Source organism: Cydia fagiglandana, chromosome 16 (assembly GCF_963556715.1).
Source record: "Cydia fagiglandana chromosome 16, ilCydFagi1.1, whole genome shotgun sequence".
Lineage (NCBI taxonomy): Eukaryota > Metazoa > Arthropoda > Insecta > Lepidoptera > Tortricidae > Cydia > Cydia fagiglandana.
The window spans coordinates 9,862,013-9,884,090 of NC_085947.1; the positions used below are offsets into that span (position 1 = coordinate 9,862,013).

A 22,078-nucleotide genomic window follows, 5' to 3' on the forward strand; every position below is an offset into this window, starting at 1 on the left:
TTGTATTCTATCAAAATGTTAAACCCATTTACCATTTAAACATGATGACGAAACACCCAGATAAAGTTGATTGATTTTTTGGATACATACAGAAGTTAATAACAAATAATTAGCCATCAATCTAATGATTTTTTTTTGTTTCACAGTCGGCAAGGCCAACACCGCGGTGCGGTCGCCCCCCGTGAACCTCTCTAGGTTAAATCAAAGTGCGAAAGGCGACTCTAAAGCTCTGGATGAACTGAACCTTCAGGTATTATTATTCTCACCTATTTTACAATACAATACTCTCAGTGGCGGATTGAATACCCAGTAGGCCCGGACCTAGGGCGGCAAATTGTGACAAAAAGTTCGCTGATGATAACAAGAAATAACTTAAAATGTAGTCAATATGATGGGTGCTGCGAAAGGGGCGGCTATACGGCCTAGGGCGGCAAAGACTGCAAATCCGCCACTGAATACTCTTTATTGCACACCTCAATAAAAGAAATAGAAATACAAGCAGAGGTAAACAACAGGCGGTCTTACCGTTATTTTAATTTGACATGTACCTAACAAGTCTAACAACGCTATTTTCGAAGAGTAAGGCCTCGGAATATGTCTGGCCCAGGGGTGCAAAATTCAACTTATGATTCACTACGATACGACCGACGATCGACCACGGCAAGTTTCGTCACATGAGCAAAATTGAGCAGGTCACAATATTTATGAAATAGTTTTTATTATTATAAATTTCAAGATTCCTAATAGGTCCCTATGTCGTCGTAACATTGTTTTTACACGTTCGTCGATAATTTTAAATATCTATTGGAAAAATTAAAATGAAAATTCTTTCTTTAATTCTTTAGTCACATAAAATATGGTATAACAAGGTGTTATTGGAAATATATTCTGCAGAAATATTATTTGCTGGTTAAGCATGTGAATATTATCTTGAAGCTATTAAGGAAAAAAGAGGAGAGGCCTTTGTCCGGTAGCAGGACAATACAATAGGAGAACTTCCACCATATCAAAGTATATTATTAATGGAAAACAACATGTTAGAGTAACAGTTAGTTTGTAAATTATGTTAATTGTTATTTATAATTATGTAACTGTTGTGCAGGTAAACGAACTAAAAGCCACAGTAGATGGCCTTGAGAAGGAAAGAGATTTCTACTTCGGGAAACTCAGGGACATAGAGGTGATCTGTCAAGAAATGGAAGAACAGCAAACTGGCCCAATTGTTCAAAAAATCCTCGACATATTATATGCGACTGAGGTAAGTGATCACTTTTGCAAATATAACGATGGTACAGAATAAATAATAGTACTAGGTACAGAAGACTCACTCTCTAACAAAACGCGTCTGTTACGATCAGGACAGATATGTCCGCTAGGTGGCGATAGCGCCACGCGCGGCTTAAGGCTAGCCACCAAAATTGGTGTGGAACGGATGTACTTTTAGCTGCCTGTAGCAAAGCGACGAAATCGCGGAGTTAGCCACGCCTGACGATGGTAGCAAATAAGGCCGATTTACACTTGTTAGTTTTACTTATGTAAGAAGCAGGTTACGAATGAGACAGTATAATTTTAACAAATAGCTTCACGTATATCCAAAGAAAGTTAAGAGCAATATTATCCAAGCTAAGCCTGTGTCGAATATGAAGCGGTCGCCCTAGCAGGCAGACGCTGGTGACTGCGGCTGTCATTGTTGATGTTATGATTAAAAATATTCCTGTCCCCTTTTTGAAGCAGTGTAACTGTTAATGGCAGAAAGTTATACATTCGATGAGCTCATTATCGCGGAATCACAGTCTTCTAAATTAAATATCTGAGTACTTATTGTTGACTTTAAATATTTATTGTAAACAAACACTCTTTGAGGATGTCCTGTTATTATTCAAATAATTCACTCGAAAATTATCCTTGTTTCATATTATATATTTTATGTTCAATTACCTACGACCTAGATAATTGAAGTTGGGATAAACATGATTTACAAAAGCTTTTATTATTTGTATCTTCTTACCTAAGATGCATTAAAGTCGAAGTTTACATCGACGTTACTATTACAAGGTCCCTTCTTAATACAAATCTACGCGATGGCCTACTTTAAAAGTTGCTTATGCCTTATAGGAATATTGGGCCAACGAAGTCCAAGTAAAGGTAGGCAGCTGCCTCCCTTAGTCTCCTGACTCTTGCCTTCTCAAAAGCTATACAGGGGAACAAGATAGCGATATCGCTTATTCCTTTTAACGTATAAATAACTGTGTTCCTTAAATTGGTCCATGTCATGGTTGACTAACTTGACTACGAGCCATAGACCTCGTATAAACATATTTCAGACTATGTTAACAATATAAATGTGAATGTTTACAGGATGGATTCGCGCCTCCCGAGGAGATCGACGGGGACAACCCGCACCCCCCCGAAGAGGACGAGTATTGAGCAGGGGTTGACGTGTAACATGTATTCGTATCATAGTGCTCTTTGTATATTAACTCGGAATTATCTTGCTTAACCAACACCCGTATCGAGTGCTTAGTATTTCACAGCCGATGTCGTGACCGGTGTACATTACAACCTCGGTTCGTCTACGGACCGCAACATTAACCCTTTCACTGCTTGTGACGCGATATCGCGCTACAAAGTTAGTTATATCTGGTAATGTATCTCCGGTGAGAGAAAACATCTGTTCTGTTAGTGTACTTTATGTAGTAATTACCTAATTACGACCATTCGTGACTATTTGCAAAATTACAGCTTGACTTCAAGTGTTGAAGTAAATTATATTTTTTATAAGAGTTCATATGACATCCCACAGGTAAAGGTACCTTATGGCGGTTCGCGCTTACGCTATTATTAACGCCACTCCAATATTATTGCGGCGCTATGCGACGTAAGCGCCAGCCGCCATAAGGTACCTTTTGCTGTGGAACGTCACATATTTTTTCGTTGGAGGAAAAATTGCACTATTACTGTTTTAGTATTCAGAAAGTTCTTATGGTTACTACTTAAAGTGCAACTGTCTACTGAATGTACTACAACTTTTGAATAAGGAAATGTGCATTCATTTTCTTAAACGCACAGGATTCTTCGAAAACTAAATTAAACAGGTGTTTTGTATGTGGCTGTGTCATACCTAAGTGCATTACTTTAAACACTGAGCATTGTTTCTTGACTGATTCTGTCTATATCTGTGTAAGTTGTTTCGATGGTATAAATCTTCTTGTATTGTTTACTCTGTGTCGGCGAGGCGTTAGCTGTGCAGTGTGGTGCAGAATGTGTGCTTCTTAATGTCCTTGTATTTATCACTTTGGGCCGCCGGTGCCTGATTACGTGCATTTAATAGGTTGTTAATTATGAAATATTTACTGTTATTGTACTTGTTTAATTCTGTTGAAATTTCGCAGTTTTCTGAAGTATATTGATAACAAAATCGTTAAAGTGATGAAAATGTTAGATCTGATGACCGGGGCGGTTAACCCGCGACGGTCACGAGCCATTTCGTAAAATTTTGTAAGTTTGGCATGTAACTGTACTGTTCTAGACGGCTGTGGAAGTGTATTGTAGGTAATCGTTCGGTTTATTGGTCCGGGCCCAGTATTAAACGATGTAGTTAAGACTAAAGGACATTAATTTAACCGAGATATCCGTAATGGTCCGTATATACTACAATTGTTAACATAGTAAACCAATACACGAGAATGATTTATTTGTTTCCCCTTTTTCCGATGGAATTAACAAAATCAATAGAAATAACTTTGTCACGTTTTCCTATGATAGCGTGCTTGCAGTTGCACCCAGGCTAGGTCGACCACAAGTCGAATCATATTCCTATTAGGCGAGATATTTGAGTAGATTTAGGTTATTGACATGATATAGTTTCCTTAATTACATGTTTACATATGTATTCATATTCATACTTCTAATTATTGATTTCAAAATTGCAGGTGTAGGCTCAATTAAAATTTTAATTTACAGTAGATACCTACATGCCCTGGCAAAACAAAATTTTAATACACTTGTTACAAACTATAATTTGGTAACTAAACGATTGAATTGACATATTAATTAGCACTCTCATGAAGCCTGAGTAAGATTTAATGAAATTAGTATTTTAAGAAAGAGGGTTATGTAAAAATTATAAATGTATATTATATGCAAGTAATACATACAAAGAACTTTAAATCAAAATGGAACAGATGACCAAGTTTGGTCTCAGCTACTTATACAAACCATAATTAAATGGTTCCTGAGTCTGCCCTACAAATTTAATAATAATAATACTCTATAATTTGCAAACATTTTCTTTATATGTAATACATTACCCATAAATCTGGAAAGTAATGTTCGTAAATGTCCAGATATTTCATGTTTCTGTATATTTTATCATTTTAAATTTATCTAAGTACCTATCTAATAACTTTAAGATTATATTGATAAAACTGTATATCAAAATTATGCATGAACAAAATAAGAAGCCTAATAGATTTTAGCACAGTAATAATAAAATGATAAATACTTAACGATGTGCTAACACTGAAATTGAGGATGACACCAACAATTTGTTGCCAGAAATTAATGACTACAATAATTTATTTTAACTTTTGCATATACATGTAAACTGCCTTAACATCAGATTTTCAATGCCTCTAATTTCAGATTGTAAATGTCTTATCAAATAAATACCTAAATCTTTATTATAAATATGTTTTATTTCAATTGCCCCGCTTACATTAATTTATATTATTAAAAATTCAAAGAATTTATTTGCATAGAACACAAAATAATGTCTATACTTTGATCCCTCCTAACAGGGAAGAAAAGTGCCACTTTAATCCCTCCCAGCAGGGAAGACGAAAGCTCTTTTCCGAATAGGTGGTGTGAAATCGTACATTGTGCAACATGGGGCGTAAGTTGAATTGCAATATTATTACGCCCCGAGTTACACACAATGTTTTTCATCATACTTGCGATACAAAAATTAAGTATAAAGACAAAAAAACTAGCGGATGGCGCTAGGCCTAACATACGGCGTTGCATGAACAAGAGATTTCCTTTGGCAGAATTGGTCCTTAGGACTCGGGGATGGATTCAAAAAGTGGGGCCACCGAGATTTTTGATGTAAATTTTTAGGGGGGGGCTCTCAACTTGATCTTGATATCTGTATCATTTAAGCTACTAGGCCAAGTTTGGTATCGTTTTCGTATAAATCGGGGATGCCGAAGTCATTTATGATATCAAAATGATACTATTCCGAAGTAAAAACCCATAAAATATCAAAAAATACTTTTTTCTTAATTCCTCTTCACGCTTAAACTGCTGAACCAATTTAGTTAAAATTTGGTACTGAGTCCCAGGGAATAACATAGCATACTTTTAATCTCAATAATCATCCCTTAAGGGTGTGAAAATGGAGGAGGAAATTTGTATGGGGGTTCAATAACCACTGAACCGATTTAGACCAAAATTTGGTATAGAGATAGTATGAGTCCCAGGGAAAAACATAGGATAGTTTTTATTCCAAAAAAAATACCTTAAAAATGAAAGGTAAGGTGTAGGATTGTATGGGAAATCAATAAACGCTGAACCGATTTCGATGAAATCTATGTCTACATCTTTGATTTAGTTGAAAATGATACTAAACTTAGAACCTAAACTTAAAGAATTATTAACCTCAAACGTCGCAGACGCTTAAAACCCCCCCACCCCCCACCTGCATCAAAAATCTGGGTGGCTCCACTTCTTAAATCCATCCTTGGGTCCTAAGGACCAATCCTGCTAAAGGAAATCTCTTGTTCATGCAACGCCGTGGTTGACCTGTTTTTGCTCTGAGCAAACACAACTAAACTGTTAATTATGGCACTAGAAACTTCATAACTCCCTAGGGAGAACGCTTTTTCTATATCTCCCGCTAAATCTGCGTGCAATTCCACATTTACTGAGCGAGTGTGATGAAAACAATATAGTTTCCCTCATAGCGGCAAGATCACAATCTATTTATCGAACACATACGTGCCAGTAGAATTTCAACTTTAGTACTCAGGTTTAAAGCTCAAATTAAACTGGCCTTTCTGGAAATGTGACTTGTCTTCAAATGAATTCGGATTTTTATGGTAAAACCATGTAGATGGGTGTTGCTTGAAAATGATAACGCAGAGGGAATATATTTCCCACCTGCTTTTGAACTGTATTTTAAAGTGATAAGGTTCAATTTCGCACAATTTGACCCCCTTATGCCTTATAAAGGGTATCAGGCCATTTAGGTAAGTAGGTCTATCCTTGGTAAGGCCCGCGACCCGCTTGGCGGGTTCTCTGTTCGTAGACGCTTTTCGGTATAAACATAATTACATTACAGAGTGGTATTCCACCTATCCAATTTCTTTGTCCAATGTGTATTGCGCTACTACCTATGTTATGCCTACGCATGACGGCAAAATAATTCAATTCGATTAAAAAAATACATTAATGTATATAAGTATATTTAGCATTTTAAGACGTATACACAATATGAGGCCATAGTTAAAATTGTACAAAAGTGCTCATACCTTTGCTTACACATCAACACACATGTATTATTTCAAATAATAATAATAAAAAACAAACATAATTATATTCCATAAATTACATTATTCATATGCCATTCCCGTATGCGGGACAATCGTCTCCAAAGCCTCCAGGCAATACGTAGATGCTGCTTTTGCTCATCCGCTCGGTTTCGATAGGTGCCTACATTACATAATATTATAAGTCAGAAATCTCTTAGTTAAAATGCAAGTAATTCTAATATTTCTAATGATTAATAAAATAAATCGTACTTTAAACCGTCACACGACACGACTGCTATACAAAAGAATTATATTACTCAACCGAAAAACACAAAATTATGTTACTCGGACTCTGTGTTAGGATGGTATTCCATCTTTCCTATATCTTTGTCCAATGTCATTGCCTCTACTCTCTCTGTGAGACGCAAATACACATTGGACCAAGAAATTGGACAGATGGTATTCCATCCAAAGGGTATTATTAATTATGACATGCGTGGTTCATACAGGGTGTGTCTGACCATGGGGCTTTAAATCCAGGGCTCGATTCTACTCGCTAAACTGAGCTACATACTTTTATTATGGCACCAACCCCGAAATCCCGAAAAAAAAATTTACCGTTTCATACATTTTGTCTGATCAGATGTCGACGTTTTCTATGGAAGAGCCACAAATTTTTCCCCGATTTTAGAGTTGGTCCCATAGTAAAAATAGCTCAGTTTATGATTAGATGGTCAGACACAGACTGTATATGTGAATACGGTGGGCCGTGACTAATTCATACCTACTACTATGTGCATACTAATAAATAACTCATAGTTACATCAAATTTTCTAAAAGTAGTTACATATAAGTAATGGATTTACAAGTATTTAAAGAAAATCGTTTTGATATCATTAGAAAGAACTGAATCATGGTGCTTATATATTTAATTTTGATACTGACTGCATAAAGTGCCGAATTCTAATATTCTGCGATATATAATAATTCTGCGAAGTTCTTTCTAATGCTAAAACACCAAGTTTAGCGAATTCAAAATCTGCAACTCCCATTCAATGGTTGTAAGCAAGACAGCGCTGTTTGAAAAAAAAAAGTTTTCTGCGCGAATGTGCCGTTCATTATGTAAAAAAATCTAGTTATAATTCGTGTTTGTACTTCACGACTTGGTTGCTCTATTTCTGATTTTGTTGTTGGCCAGCATACTTTTCGACTTATTGAAAGAAATTCTTTTGCTTGGCGTTCGTGATTTTCTTGTACGAGTCATTGTTAGTTCAAATTTGTCAGAATTAAACGAAGATGACAGGTCAACGTTGCGTGATCTTAAAACTTTACATAAATCAATTTTCATTTGTGCAGTTTGTACTTTAGGAGTTTTAATATGGCTTTTTGGGGTTTCCACTCGTTTTTTAGAGTTTTCTATTAAACTGTCATTTTCTTTTTTATTTCGAATTTTTGTGATTTCGGTCGCTTTATTCTTATTATTTTTATCCTGTGTTCCTTTCTTCTCGGTGTTTTGTTTCTTTTGAACTTTTGTTTTAGTTGGTATGTTTTCTTTAATTGAAGTATTACTTTCTTTATGATCTGTATTATTAACAGATTCCAACGCGGCTGATAGGTTTTTTAGTCTTCTTGACCTCAGTGACGTGTTTGGTGTTTCATTATTATTTTGGACCATTTTTTCAGGTTGAGAGTTGTCATCAGACTTCTTCGTTGTTTTTGATTGAGTTTTCTTTGTAATTTTTTTGCTTGTTTGATTTTTCGGGATTTTCATTACGTCCTGTAACATAACTAATGGAGGGTGGTTGGTTTTCGTTACTTTCGTTGATGAAGTCGGCTGGGTGTCAGGGCCACTTTGCTTGGGAATGATTCCATGATTCTGTGTCAAGTCTGTAAAAGAAAAAATGTTACATGAATAAATGACACATACAACATGATGTGGTCAAATATGGTCTATGGTATGGTGGTATTCATTTATACGTAGGTACGCGAAATAAACTAAGCCCGCAACAGACCTAGCCCTACCTAATATAATTATTAATAGCTAAGCACCACACATGACAAAGATACCAAAATGTATCGTAATATAACGAGCTATAATTTACACCATAATCCAATATTATTTAAGCAAAGGTTACAGTTCATTTTGAACTAATGTCAAGTAAGAGATAGAATAAAAAATTCAATATGATTTATTTTAAATTATAGTTTTTTTTTCTTATTAACTGCTACATTGCACACAACTATATAATTATATTGCGCAGGTATCTCCATCTGAGAGTACAGTAAATAGCCCTAATGCGCCTGATCAGTACTCGTATCTAATTTGGTTTAAAACGGTATTTTTCAAATCATTAGCGGTTTCTCCGCACCAGAAAAACACATGCTCGTACAAGTCGTACAAACAGTACCTAAGTACGTGTCTTTAGAAAGTATGATGTATACTTGTATAGGGTTACAAATGATTACCTGTGTGGTGGTGCACCTGCATCGGGGTAAAATGGCGCCGCGCGGCGCACTCGTGGTCGCTGTCGTCCGTATCCCAGAACGCGTCGATACGGCTGCGGCTCAGCATGACCCTCTTCGCGGGACCTACGCAGTGAGAACACGTGTTAGCAACTTAACATCGTACATAAAACTGACCAAAAGTTCTGTGCAATAACAATTTACTCATACAAATGCTTACAAGGTTTCACAGGAGTATCCATTCTGGGAGCTGCTTGAAGCATTCTTTTAACGTCTTTGTTGTTTTTATTATTTGTGTAATACTTATCTAGGTCTTTACATTTTTTATTACTTAGGGGAACAACATCTTTGTTATTTATTAGTTTTTCATCACCAACATCCTTGACAGTTTTATTATATGTCAGCTTTATTTCATCAACATCTTTGATGTTTATATTATTTGCTCTTTTCTTATTACCAACATTTTTGACATTTTTATTATTTGCCAGTTTACTTTCCTCTAGATCTTTGATATTTTTATTATTTGTTGTTTTTATATTACCAACATCTTTAGTATTGTTAACATTTATTTGATTTGCATTACTACGGCTTTTAAGATTTCTATCACTTGGAGGCTTTATGTTGCCTACATTTCTGGTATTTGTGTTACCAGCATCTTTGACATTTTTGTCATTTATCGCATTCACATTATTTTCAGGTTTATTTGCAACATTATTTTTCCCCTCTTGTATATTTTTGTTGGAGACAGGTTTTTCTTGTGGTTTACTCTTTGTATCATTAATACTAACTCTGAATATTTCATCATCTGTGTAAGTTTCACTGACACTGTCATTATTACATGTTGATATAATTGAAGTAACGTCCCATTTATCATCACCATCCTTAGTCCCACTGACCCTTGGTTTGGTAGTGTTAGCTGTTATAGTAGAATTAACTTGATTTGGAGGGACAATCTTATGAATCAAATCTAAGAGATTATCGTCATCTTGATTAACATCACGACTTAAAAGGGACTGGCTGGTGACCAATTTTCTTGTCTTATGTTTTTCTCTAGATAATGCACTATAGATATTGCTTTGTGGACTGTCTGCACTACCATTATCAAAGCTATTATTTTTTCTCTCAGTGACATCAAGAGTCTGGGTAAATAGTTTTCTTTTCATAAAGCTGGGCCTCATGGACATGTCACTGGTAGTCAGCTCTGGGTTATCTTGTTCAGGTTCTACATGGGGCTCTGGGCTGGGAGCTTGTACTGGCTGGGGTTGCAGGATTTGATTCTCTTGAGTACTACAAACTAGGAATGGAATACCAGAAGATTTTGAAATCATTTTCTCCCGAAGTTTAGCAGGGGCAGACTTCTTGACAGGAAATTGTGGCTTCACAAATTCAAACTCATTATTTTTATTGTTATCTATTTTTTGTGTTTGCTTGTTAACTTTGTCATTACTTGAACAAGTTTTTGGTTTCTTTGTAGTAGGATTTGGTATGTCACCTAAACTTTCAGCTTTTCTCTTTCCACTTTTCTTTTCCTCTGATTTTTGTTTTTCTGTTGTATCCAGAAATATATTTTCATTTTCATCACTCAGTTCATCAATCTGATCTCTTTGTGCATTCATATTTTTATTAACACAATCTGCCTTTGGGAACTGGTTGCTTTTAACTTGCTGTTGCTCCTCATAAAGTGTAGACCTGTTAAACTTTTGAGATGGGAATTGAAATGCACCCCTGAACCTATCTCTTTGAGACATCATTGTCATATTATGCATGCTTTTAGTGGAACATATGGAGGCATTAAGAGTGTTTTTATGCATGGAAGAGATATTTGCTTGGCCACTTGTGTACCTTTGAGAGAAAAAGGTATTTCTAGGGCCACACATTGTATTATTCTGGGGGTACAAAGTGTTCCCATTTTGGAGTACACCATTTCTTTGTGAGAACTGTCTCCAGCTGTATCCTGTCTGTGTCGAGACACAGTCATCATTGCTGATTGATGAGCTTGATCCTTGGTCACCATCATCCTCATATCTGTATTGGAAATTCTTTAAAGACATCTGCATTTTCCGCCTCCTCTGAGCCTTTTTCCTATATTCAAGTTTTCTGTTCACTACTTGCTTAATCATTTTCAATTCATCTTCAGAACATTGACTGATAATAGATTTGATTGTGTCTGCCCGACTGGCTGTTGAATCTGCAAAAGCATTTAAATATGTGAGAATATGGAATAATATTTAGGGAATTATTTTTCTATCAATATTACTACTGTTATTTGTTTACTGAAATCTATAAATAAAATAAAATCTTACCAATACTTCTCATTGAGACTGGTGACACTGCTCTGTCATTGTACACTGATCGTTGAGAAAAGCCTCTTGAACAGAAAGGTTGGTAGAAATTGCGCGGCTGTAAGTCACTGCGGATAGAATGAGTGGGAGAGGTGTCTCGTCTATAGTATATACTCCGTTGGCTGCTGACCACTGATGCTGCTGAACATTGCTTTTCAAAATTTCGTGGCAAATTCAAGGTGGAAGAGAACAGGTTAGGACGAAAACTTGTGTCCATGGTGAAGTTTTTGTTAGTGAAGTTAGTGTTTGGACCTTTGCCAGAAACAATCTAAAAAGAGAAAAATAATTTCTTATTAAGGAGTTTTTTTTTTCACCTTATAGTAAGTACAAAGAAGACATATCATTTAGACAACATCCAGTTTCATTAGCATTTATGATAATTTGTAACCAAATGCGCATCAGAGAAAATTCCATCTTATTGTATGTATTTAACCTTCCGAGATCCTATCAATATCGTCAGTAATTAGACCATTATATATGTTCAGGGCACATATTAGAGGTAAGATAATGTCAGGAGCATTTTATTGCTAAAAATACAAACCATTGTAGAGCCTTCAAATTTAAAAACATTACTATTTTTTCTTTCCATCACTAGTTTCTATTTATCAGCCAGTCCACTGTAAAGTATCACTGCTCAATATTTGAACTAGTGAAAACACTCATTAAGGAAATATTCACATTCCACTTTGTAAACAGAACTAACTACATTAATTGAGAAAAACATATTCTTTACGATTAATATTCATATTTATCAGTTTTATCACACAGACGAGTAACGAATTTCTGTTTGAAGTATGTTTGGCATTTGTGTTGCTTAGAGATGTACAAACAAAACTTTCCGATACCGGTTTTTAATTTTACTTTTATTTGGAAACTTAAATTTGGTTTATTTATTTGATTTTATTTGCGGTTTTATAAATTTTAATAATTTATAAAGTAAATGGAGGTTTATTTACGGCAGATTTTGAATATTGCTCAATATTGCTCTCCTAGTGAGTATTAAGCCCCCTCCAGACTATGCGCGTGAATCGCGGGCGAAGCCGCGAACGCGAGTGTGGAGTCGATTTCACTGTCTACGAAAATCGACTCCACACTCGCATTCGCGGCTTCGCCCGCGATTCACGCGCATGGTCTGGAGGGGGCTTTATATTCTTTGATATTGCTAGCGCAAGTATTATAGTTGGTTAAGCAGATCCTGTCAGTTGAAAAAGCGGCAAATATGAAACATGTAGGCATGAAGGGATATCGTCCCATAGAAAATTTTAATTTCGCGCCATTTCCTACTGACAAGATTTATTTGACCAAGCGGCGTAGCATGGTCGCGTTTTTATCCCTTGTCACCATATCTGTCACGTTCCAACAAGTATGTAAGTGCGAAAGGGACGCGCATAGTGATAGTCGATAAAAATGGAACCGTGCTGCGCCCGCAACTATACATATAACTTTACTAGCTCCAGGCGCCATGTGCAAGATCAAACCATCTTCGGCATGTGCCGTCATGTCAATGTCAAAATCACATTACAAAACATAACCTAGAATTTGTACCAGAAAATATATTTGTTAAATTTTCCTATAAATATGGTGTAGTGAAATTATATGCACACAATAAGCAATTCAGTTATAATGTCCCAAACAAGACTTTTCGTCGGAAATCTTCCTAACTCTTTTGAAGAAAACGAGCTGCGCTCTGTCTTCGCTCAATTTGCAGAAGTAACCAACGTAGATATTAAATCTAAACCTGCAGCAGAAAATGAAGCATCTAAATTTGCCTTCGTTACAATATCCGGCGCTAATAATGATGTTGAAGCTTGTAAGTCGGCCAAAGATGTAATTTTAACGACAAAGCATTTTAGCGGTTTTGTATGTTGTTCTATATTATTAATTTACTTTCAGGTATCAGACACTTCAGTAATGCAGATTTTAACGGCAACAAGCTTTATGTGACCAGAGCTCGAGAGAGCTTTCTTGAACGATTGCAAAGGGAAAGACTAGAAAATGAGCAGAAAGAGGCAGAAAAGGTAAAAACATTTTAAACTGTTTAACTTAAGTTTTTAGGATTCCGTACTCAAAGGGTAAAAACGGGTTCCTATTACTAAGACTCGATTGTCCATCTGCAGTGGCGGATTTGCAGTCTTTGCAAATTTTTTGTCACAATTTGCCGCCCTAGGCCCGAGTCTACTCGGCCTTAGGGCAAATCCGCCACAGTCCGTCTGTCTGTCTGTTTATCACCAGGCTGTAACTCATGAACCATGATAGTCATAGACAGTTGAAATTTTCACAGATGATGTATTTCTGTTGCCGCTATAACAACAAATACTAAAAACAGAATAAAATAAAGATTTAAGTGGGGCTCCCATACAACAAACGTGATTTTTGACCGGAGTTAAGCAACGTCGGGCGGGGTCAGTACTTGGATGGGTGGCCGTTTTTTTTTGCCTTTTTTTTGCATTACGGTATGCAACCCTTCGTGCGCGAGTCAGACTCGCACTTGCCCGGTTTTTCATTATGATACCTAAATTTGTTATTAAAGTAGCTTAAAAAACTTACCTTACACCTATCTATTTTCTTACTTGTTTGTTGTATTACAAAATAAATCAAAAATTGTATTTGTATAACACCAGCACAAGAGCCAGAAGGAACCATCAAAAAAACATCCTGTTATTAAATTAGGTGAAGGATTAAACCCAAGAAAACGGAAAATTGCGATTAACCAAAATGGAATCCAGCCGACTAGGAAGAATATCAAGGAAGACCATATAGATGAACATAAAGTTACCATCCTTAAACCTCCTAGTGATGGGGCTTTCAATAAACAGCAAGATGTATCTGCAGAGGACAAAAAGAAACTAGAATCAAGCAAGAAGAGGATGGAATCCATGATGAAAAAACGGCAAGAATTTAAAAGTAAACAACAAATAATCAAAACAGGATTGATAGACATTGTAAGTATTATTCTTTAAGCTAAAATAAATAAAACATAGTTTCATTTTATGGTTATCTTAGTAATGCTGCCCCAAAATGCTTTAAAAATATGTGCTATAGTTCGTTTTTTTTAGCATTAGAAAGAACTTGCAAGAAGGTAAGCGATCTTAATATGTCTTTTAATTGAAAAACGCTTTTAAAAAATCAAAAACGATTACTTATGAAAGCAGAAGAATATAAATAATCGTATTAGATTCATTAATTAATTAATTAATTTAAGCCTTTATTCTCACAAATATTACAAATTTTTGGGTGGTTTTACACATCATATTATTAAAGGTGAGGTACCCATTTTTGGGCAAAGGCCTCCTTTAGATTAGATTCATAATTGTTACATATTTGCCGTAACTTATTTTTAAAATGTGTTTTTCAATTAAAAGACACATCAAGATTGTTTACCTTATTTCTAATCCTAAAAAAAACGAACTATAGAGTTAAAATATTTCATTCTTTCCACAGGATAAGAAACCAAATAAAAAACTAAGATTTTCTGACACAGAGGATGATCTACAAGAGTTTGCCAAACACCCTGAACAAAAAAAGCAAGCAAAGAAAAATACACTTTTTGATGATGATGAGAGTGATGGAGAAGTTAACTTTGAAATAAAAAAGCAGTATGAAGGCAAGAAAGGACAGAAGGTAGTATCACTGTTTAAAAGTACTAAATTTGTTTTGTAGTGTAGGTAAAATATTTTACAGGGTGTATTTAAAGGTTTTAGATTTACAATCGAGGTACAAATCTGACAAACGCTTTGTCTTAGATGAAAGGTTCATTGAAGATGAACAAACGGAGGATGAAGCTGAGGAGATCGATGGAGATAGGGATCCAAGTGAACCTGTTGAAGGCACACAAGGGGATGAAAAGACAAAGCAGATAAAAATATTGGAGGATGTTCTTGGTGTAGCTATCAAATCACATGCAAGTAAACCTGACAAAGACAAGAAAGCTAAGTAAGTTTATGTTCATTTTTTTTAAGATGGTAAGTCATGTCATACAATTTTGTATGCAAATGGGTCAGATATGTCTGAAGCGAACTACCTTTTCTATAGTATAGCCTCCTAAGGCCCACCCATACAAATGAAAAATTAAAAACTATAGTTCGTTTTTTTTAGCATTAGAAATAAGGTAAACAATCTTGATGTGTCTTTTAATTGAAAAACACATTTTAAAAATAAGTTACGGCAAATATGTAACAATTATGAATCTAATACAATCATTTATATTCTTCTGCTTTCATAAGTAATAGTTTGTGATTTTTAAAAAGCGTTTTTCAATTAAAAGACATGTCTTGATTGCTTACCTTCTTGCAAGTTCTTTCTAATGCTAAAAAAAACGAACTATAGCCACTGAAATTTTAACCTATAGGATAGGAAATCGAGTCGATTTTGCGTTGTTGGAAAATTAAACAAAACAAAGCAAAAGCGACTCTATCCTGATTGAATAGATTTTAAATTTCATTGAACTGAAGAAGTACTATAGGTAGGTCCTTGGGCCACAGGAGGATAGTATAGCTGTAATAGCTTGGACTCCCTTAACCCTGGTATTAAAAAACATTATTTTTTTTATTTTTAGGGCAGTGATGCTAAAAATGATTGGTTAATTTTTAAGCTCTCAGCCTTGTCCTTATATTAGGACAGCACATGCAATGGCTCCACCTAAAAATCTCTATTTGATGTCTTTTGAATCTATTCTATCTACACAGATACAAAACAAAAGTACTTTCTCCTTTTTTCAGGCCAAGTATGGGAATGATAAGATTTGATCCAATGAATCCAGAACATGCAAAATTTGTGGTTCCCATGGAAGAGGTGAAACAGGACTCCAAAAAACCTAAAAAGAAAGTAAAAGACATGTCTGAACCGGCTCCACTACAGCCAGAAGTCCCAAAAGTAGAGGTCTCAAAGGAGCAATTTTACAAAAGTGAAATAACTAAGGAAGCTTTTGAGCAGCCCGCTGAAGGGTTCAGCCTTAGAAGCCTCTTCAATAGGGATGATGATGCAGGAGAGGATGACACTGTTCCTCAAGGTATGTAGGTACATGTATGAATGATGGAGACAGGTTCTCATCCTATCCTCGTTTCTCGGTGTCCTCGTTTCCCGCGCGATTTTCTCTGTGTGATGGATGGACGAGGTGGATTTCCTAAAATGACTTATGGCGTTATTCGTTAACGCGTTACTGGCCATTACCTATGAATCGTCTGTCTTTATCTGTCATTTTGACTTATGTATTTGTAAGAAAGAGATAAAACATAATTGAATATATCAGGCCAAAGTTTTATGAATAAGGGGGTTAGCCTTTATCTATCCTCAGGGCTGTAACTTTCGAGAACCACGTGTAGAAAGGATGCTTACCACGAGGAATTTTGTACATTGACCTGCCTGTTCCTATCTCTATTGCACGCGCACAATTATATTGCTGTTCCGCTCGCACATTGTCATTACTGCCGGCATCATGGGCGAGATAGCAATATATTTACTCGCGTGCGATAAAGACAGGAACATGCGGGTCATTGTACGAAATTCCTATAGCTGCAATCTTCTAAGCTGACCGTCCTTTCTTTAGAAGTATGCCAAAATTAAATTAAATATGTTTAGCCCTGAAAAGGCAACAAGTATTATGCTACTAATATTATAAATGTGAAAGTTAGTAGGTATTTTTTTAGATTGTGGTTGAGGGACCACGTAAAAATAACTGAAATGTGGCTGAAATTCTTACCCTAATTGCGTGCAAAGTGGGTTATCGTTTAGTGCGGGATTAGATAAGAAAGAGGATAGGTGAATGACTTTATATATAGTTCGTTTTTTTTAGCATTAGAAAGAACTTCGCAGAAGTAAGCTTGTGGTTCCAAATCCGGCACTTTTAGCGGTAATAATTTAAAGTAAATTATATGTATTGACCATGCTACGTTAGATAATTCAATAATTATTAACAATTAAAGAGCCTGATAAAAACTGTAACCTTGCTTCTGTGGAGTTCTTTCTAATGCTAAAAAAAACCGGGCAAGTGCGAGTCGGACTCGCGCACGAAGGGTTCCGCACCACAATGCAAAAAAAAAAAACAAAAAAAACCGGGCAAGTGCGAGTCGGACTCGCGCACGAAGGGTTCCGTACCATAATGCAAAAAAAAAAACAAAAAAAAGCAAAAAGAAAACGGTCACCCATCCAAGTACTGACCCCTCCCGACGTTGCTTAACTTTGGTCAAAAATCACGTTTGTTGTATGGGAGCCCCATTTAAATCTTTATTTTATTCTGTTTTTAGTATTTGTTGTTATAGCGGCAACAGAAATACATCATTTGTGAAAATTTCAACTGTCTAGCTATCACGGTTCGTGAGATACAGCCTGGTGACAGACGGACGGACGGACGGACGGACGGACGGACAGCGAAGTCTTAGTAATAGGGTCCCGTTTTACCCTTTGGGTACGGAACCCTAAAAAAGCAAAAAAAAACGGTCACCCATCCAAGTACTGACCCCGCCCGACGTTGCTTAACTTTGGTCAAAAATCACGTTTGTTGTATGGGAGCCCCATTTAAATCTTTATTTTATTCTGTTTTTAGTATTTGTTGTTATAGCGGCAACAGAAATACATCATCTGTGAAAATTTCAACTGTCTAGCTATCACGGTTCGTGAGATACAGCCTGGTGACAGACGGACGGACGGACGGACGGACGGACAGCGAAGTCTTAGTAATAGGGTCCCGTTTTACCCTTTGGGTACGGAACCCTAAAAACGAACTTGTAGATATAGGGTATGTGTTATTTAGAAACATTTGTTTTTTAGGTAAAACGGAACAAGATAGCTACACAACAGTACAACCTCAAAAGCAAAAAAAAGTTAAAAATCCATTGGATCCCGGTGAAAAAAATCCTTTTGTATATGATTCATCTGAATCTGAGGCGGAGGATGAAGATCCCGAGAGTAATACGAATACAGGAAAAGATGTACCACAACTTACAGCAGTCAAGGCAGTGTGGAAAGAGAACTTATTTTTTTCCAAAGACGACATTCGTCTGAAAGGTAAATTCATCTAAGAAAAAAATAATTATTGCAGTCCTATTCAAATCAACTCTTGTAAGCGTCACTTTAATGTCTTGATTACGTATTTTTTTATGGTCCTCACTACTTAGAGGGCGTTAAGGTGACCTGTGAGAGTCCATGCTAATGGAACACCATCCACAACGTTACGTTAGTCTTTATAAGTTGCTTGTCTCTGGTCCCTAGTAATTTGACAAAAACGAATTAATGCAGCGCCGAATGCAGAGTTAAAACCATCATAACATAAAATCTGAGAACAATAATGATTTATTACTAATAAATACTGAGGACCAATTTTCACTTTCAGTGGAAGTTATATACTTAATAACTTAATCCTTCATTTTAATATATGTAAGTGTCATTTTCAAGCAAAAGGTACAACTTTGCCGCTTGTCATAAGGACGCTTTAACAAGTTATTCGTATAAAGATACAAGCAAATTTCGTCCTCATGGTAAGCGACAACCCTTTTGCTTGAAAAGGACACATAGAAATGTAATCATTCTGATTACTGAAGTCTGAAGTTAGGGTGGTATTCCAGTTCCACCTGTCCAATTTATTTGTCCAGTCGACATCAAAGATATCTTAACACTTTTGCACCTTATTCCGTTCCGGAGGCGGTGGGCATTGTGCTTAATGAGACACAATGACGTCAATGACATTGGACCAAGATATTTCATGGCTCCTCTACACGATGGGCCAATGCCGGCCACTCCAAGGGACGCATTTATGCGTTAGAGGGAGCAAGTGATATTGCTATCACATTCTACCGCATGGCTGCGTCCCTTGGAGTAGCCGGCGTTGGCCCATCGTGTAGAGGAGCCATCACAGATGGAATAGGTATTATAGGTACCACTCTAAACTAGAGTGAGAGAGCGTGGCGGAGTTTTCTCCGTGGAAGGAATGCAAGCTGCTCAGTTATTATTATTAAAAATTATCCTTTGTACTTTCCAGACGGTTTGGCATTCTTCAATAACGTTGGCTTACAAGACGCACCAAAGGAGCGAAGAGAACTTAAATCGGTGATGAAGAAGCGCATCTACAACACGGCACGGAAGAACCAAATGTTCAAGAAGAAGATTGGTGGCAGAAAGAAATCTATGAAAAAGAGTTACAAAAAGAAAAGCTGAGTTATAAAAATATGACATAAACATTGTTTACATAAAATGTCCATATATCATATTGGTTTTGTTTTTGATTATCTGCATCCTGTTAAACCCTGACATCCCTCCATCCTGATAAATACCTTGGTTTAAACATGCTTTATTCTCATAAGATATCTATCACCTTTATATAAGTCTCGATCATGCCGAGTCCACAAATTGGGCCAACATGGGGTACGATTTAAGTTGATCTAAGGGACGTATTTATGCGTTAGAGAGAGCAAGTGATATTGCTATCTCATTTCACCGCATAGCTGCGTCCCTTATGCCGGATCGATCGCGATAATCAACGGCGTTTCCCGTTAGTGTGGCCCGGCCTTACCAACATTTTTTGCTTAATATGTCCACTTTAAATTTTAAGTGGACAAGTTCAACCAACTAAGCAGCGTAATCCTGTCTCCAGAGTACAAATATGGGAATGACGGAAAAATGGCTCTAATTATGATGAAAATTGATATCTGAAGATCTGAAAGGTTCCAGATCCTCAGATATCAAAAGGTTGAACCTTAATATGATTCATAGTCAAAGTTTGTAAAACATTTTGTTTATTTTTGGTATAATCATGTTGAAATCCAAAAACCTTCATCGCCACACGCATTTATTACCAAATGAAGGTATTAAAACGATATCTAGCTTGCTGGGTATTCATTTTTCAAAATGATTTTTTAATCTGTTTTGATTGGCCTACAACAATGACAATGTAGTACCTAAGGTCCAAGAAGCACTGGGTATCGTGGATCCTTTGTACAAATATAAAATATAGATAATTCATGAAAAAAGAAACAGGCTTTGCAATAAAATTACATTTACTCATACTATTTATAGTTTTACTTTAAGAAAACAAATTAACGCCTCTTCCAAGTAGGCTTTTTCCTGGCTCCTGGCTGTCCAGGCTTCTTGCGCTCGCGGCGGCGATGGTCACGCGTCAGCAGGCCTGCCACCTGCATCTTCTCCAACATGTCTTTGTCCACAAAGCTGCGGAGCCCCCATGCAATGCCCCACCTGATTGCTCCCGACTGGCCTGAAGGACCCCCGCCCTCAACATTACATTCCACATCCACACGGTCCTGGAGGCCTGTGAAAACTAAAGGAAACAATACTTGTTCCCTAGGCTGTATGTCTTCAAAATAAGTCAAATCTTTTCCATTTATTGTAATTTTGCCAGTTCCTGGTGACCTTATAGTGACATCGCCTCTTGCTTTTTTTCTTAAGCATTCATATGTTGTGACAAAGGCTCTGCCTTCAGCATCATAAGCAGGTTTTGGGATCTCTAGGGCAAATTTTTGAGACACTAGCGGCTTACGGAATTTTTCAACAAACTCTTTATGTCTATATGAGTTAGGTAAAGAAACAAGCCTCTCCATAGCTAGCAGAAAATTGTCATATTCAAGGTCTGACAGTCCTTCAACCAGTAACTGCTCCAATTGCTCCTTGTTCACCCACACACTGGTGACAAGGTTCATGGAACCATTAGGGTCAGGTGTAGCTTGTTTCCTGATCACTTTATCCTCAAACTTGTACAGGTCTTGTATGTTCTCAACAGCATCATACAGCAGCTTGTAGTAGTTTGGCTTGCCAGTGTAAAATAAAAAGTGGTGCGGCCTGCCGGCTTCATCAAACTCTGCAGCCTTTCGTGCTGGAAACACTTCTTCCGGAGGCTTCATCAAAGGCCGAGCAGCTCGATCGTAGATGCCACTAGGGAACAAATACTCAATGGCTCTGTCCACATCTTTTTGAGTAAAAGTTTCGGGGTCTTCACCCATCATATTGGCCAGATGTCTTTTGCCTATTTTGTACTCAAATTCCTGCCTTTTCATGAACTCGTCATGTGCTTGAGCTCTCTCTAAATAAGATTTCATAGCTTTACTTATCTTTTTCTTTTTACTTAAAGTCTCCCAATCGGTCATATTATTAATAATAGATTCAGTACTTGGAGGAGTACTGCTGCTACTTCGGCTTGCATTGTGCACAAGTGGACCTCGATTGTGAAGATGAATTCCTTTAGTAGCAGCGCATAAGTGTTTAATGCCGTAGTTAATAATGCGAGACATTTTTCGTTTTTATTTATAATATTCACATATTAATATAATTATTTTCAGTAAATGATTATAGGTTAAGTTAGTGTTGTAGCTGACAGTTTTGGATAGAGCATAAAATTCCGGTTTTATCGGTTTTGCTTTTGCTTCCTATCGTGTGCAATATGAAAAGGTTCGTTTACACTTTAACAGTGTCTTATATAGTCTGTACTCTGTCAAGCCATTTTCGTCAGTAGAAAAAAAGCGGCAAATTTTAAACATGTAGGCACGAAGGATTATCGTCCTATAGACAATTATAATAACGCGCCTTTTCCTACTGGCAGAGTTGTTTAACAGACTATATACACAATACTGCCATCTATTAGTAAGTAGACAATGAATTGCGATTGAATTTCGAAAGTTTCTTTGAAGTACCTACGTGACACGTGACTTTGTTACGTACCCTCTACCCTCTAATGCCTTGACAAGCTTGACAATCACACGTATCGAGTACAGTGGCGAAAAGGGCGCGAAACTCAAATTTTCT

The 22,078-nt window shown here is 36.6% G+C and overlaps 4 protein-coding genes across 7 annotated transcripts in view; 2 read left to right on the forward strand and 2 right to left on the reverse strand.

Moving 5' to 3' along the window:
* LOC134671946 (microtubule-associated protein RP/EB family member 1) overlaps nt 1-22,078 on the forward strand; it is a 186,975-nt gene that overhangs the window by 55,132 nt on the left and 109,765 nt on the right. For 3 of the 4 annotated variants that reach the window (XM_063529824.1, XM_063529826.1, XM_063529825.1), the window contains 3 exons: nt 147-250; nt 1,103-1,258; nt 2,359-4,689. In XM_063529824.1, the coding sequence (XP_063385894.1) occupies nt 147-250; nt 1,103-1,258; nt 2,359-2,427 (329 nt within the window). In that variant the 3' untranslated portion in view covers nt 2,428-4,689. Of the gene's footprint in view, nt 1-146; nt 251-1,102; nt 1,259-2,358; nt 4,690-22,078 lie in introns of those variants that run through there. The other variant, XR_010099287.1, reaches the window with a different exon arrangement.
* LOC134671920 (uncharacterized) lies at nt 6,479-12,081 on the reverse strand. Its single transcript, XM_063529783.1, has 5 exons — nt 11,877-12,081; nt 11,297-11,603; nt 9,214-11,181; nt 8,997-9,119; nt 6,479-8,417 (listed from the first exon to the last, which is right to left on the reverse strand). Exons 1-5 carry the CDS (start codon nt 11,922-11,924, stop codon nt 7,687-7,689), a joined length of 3,177 nt encoding a protein of 1,058 aa, XP_063385853.1. The 5' UTR covers nt 11,925-12,081; the 3' UTR covers nt 6,479-7,686.
* LOC134671921 (probable RNA-binding protein CG14230) lies at nt 12,836-19,532 on the forward strand. The gene is made up of 8 exons (XM_063529784.1): nt 12,836-13,145; nt 13,229-13,353; nt 13,957-14,277; nt 14,777-14,956; nt 15,030-15,268; nt 16,054-16,343; nt 18,101-18,337; nt 19,308-19,532. Exons 1-8 carry the CDS (start codon nt 12,932-12,934, stop codon nt 19,481-19,483), a joined length of 1,782 nt encoding a protein of 593 aa, XP_063385854.1. The 5' UTR covers nt 12,836-12,931; the 3' UTR covers nt 19,484-19,532.
* Nucleotides 20,305-21,647, reverse strand: LOC134671922 (small ribosomal subunit protein uS9m). The gene has a single exon (XM_063529785.1). The coding sequence runs from the start codon at nt 21,565-21,567 to the stop codon at nt 20,362-20,364; it is 1,206 nt and encodes a 401-aa protein (XP_063385855.1). The 5' UTR covers nt 21,568-21,647; the 3' UTR covers nt 20,305-20,361.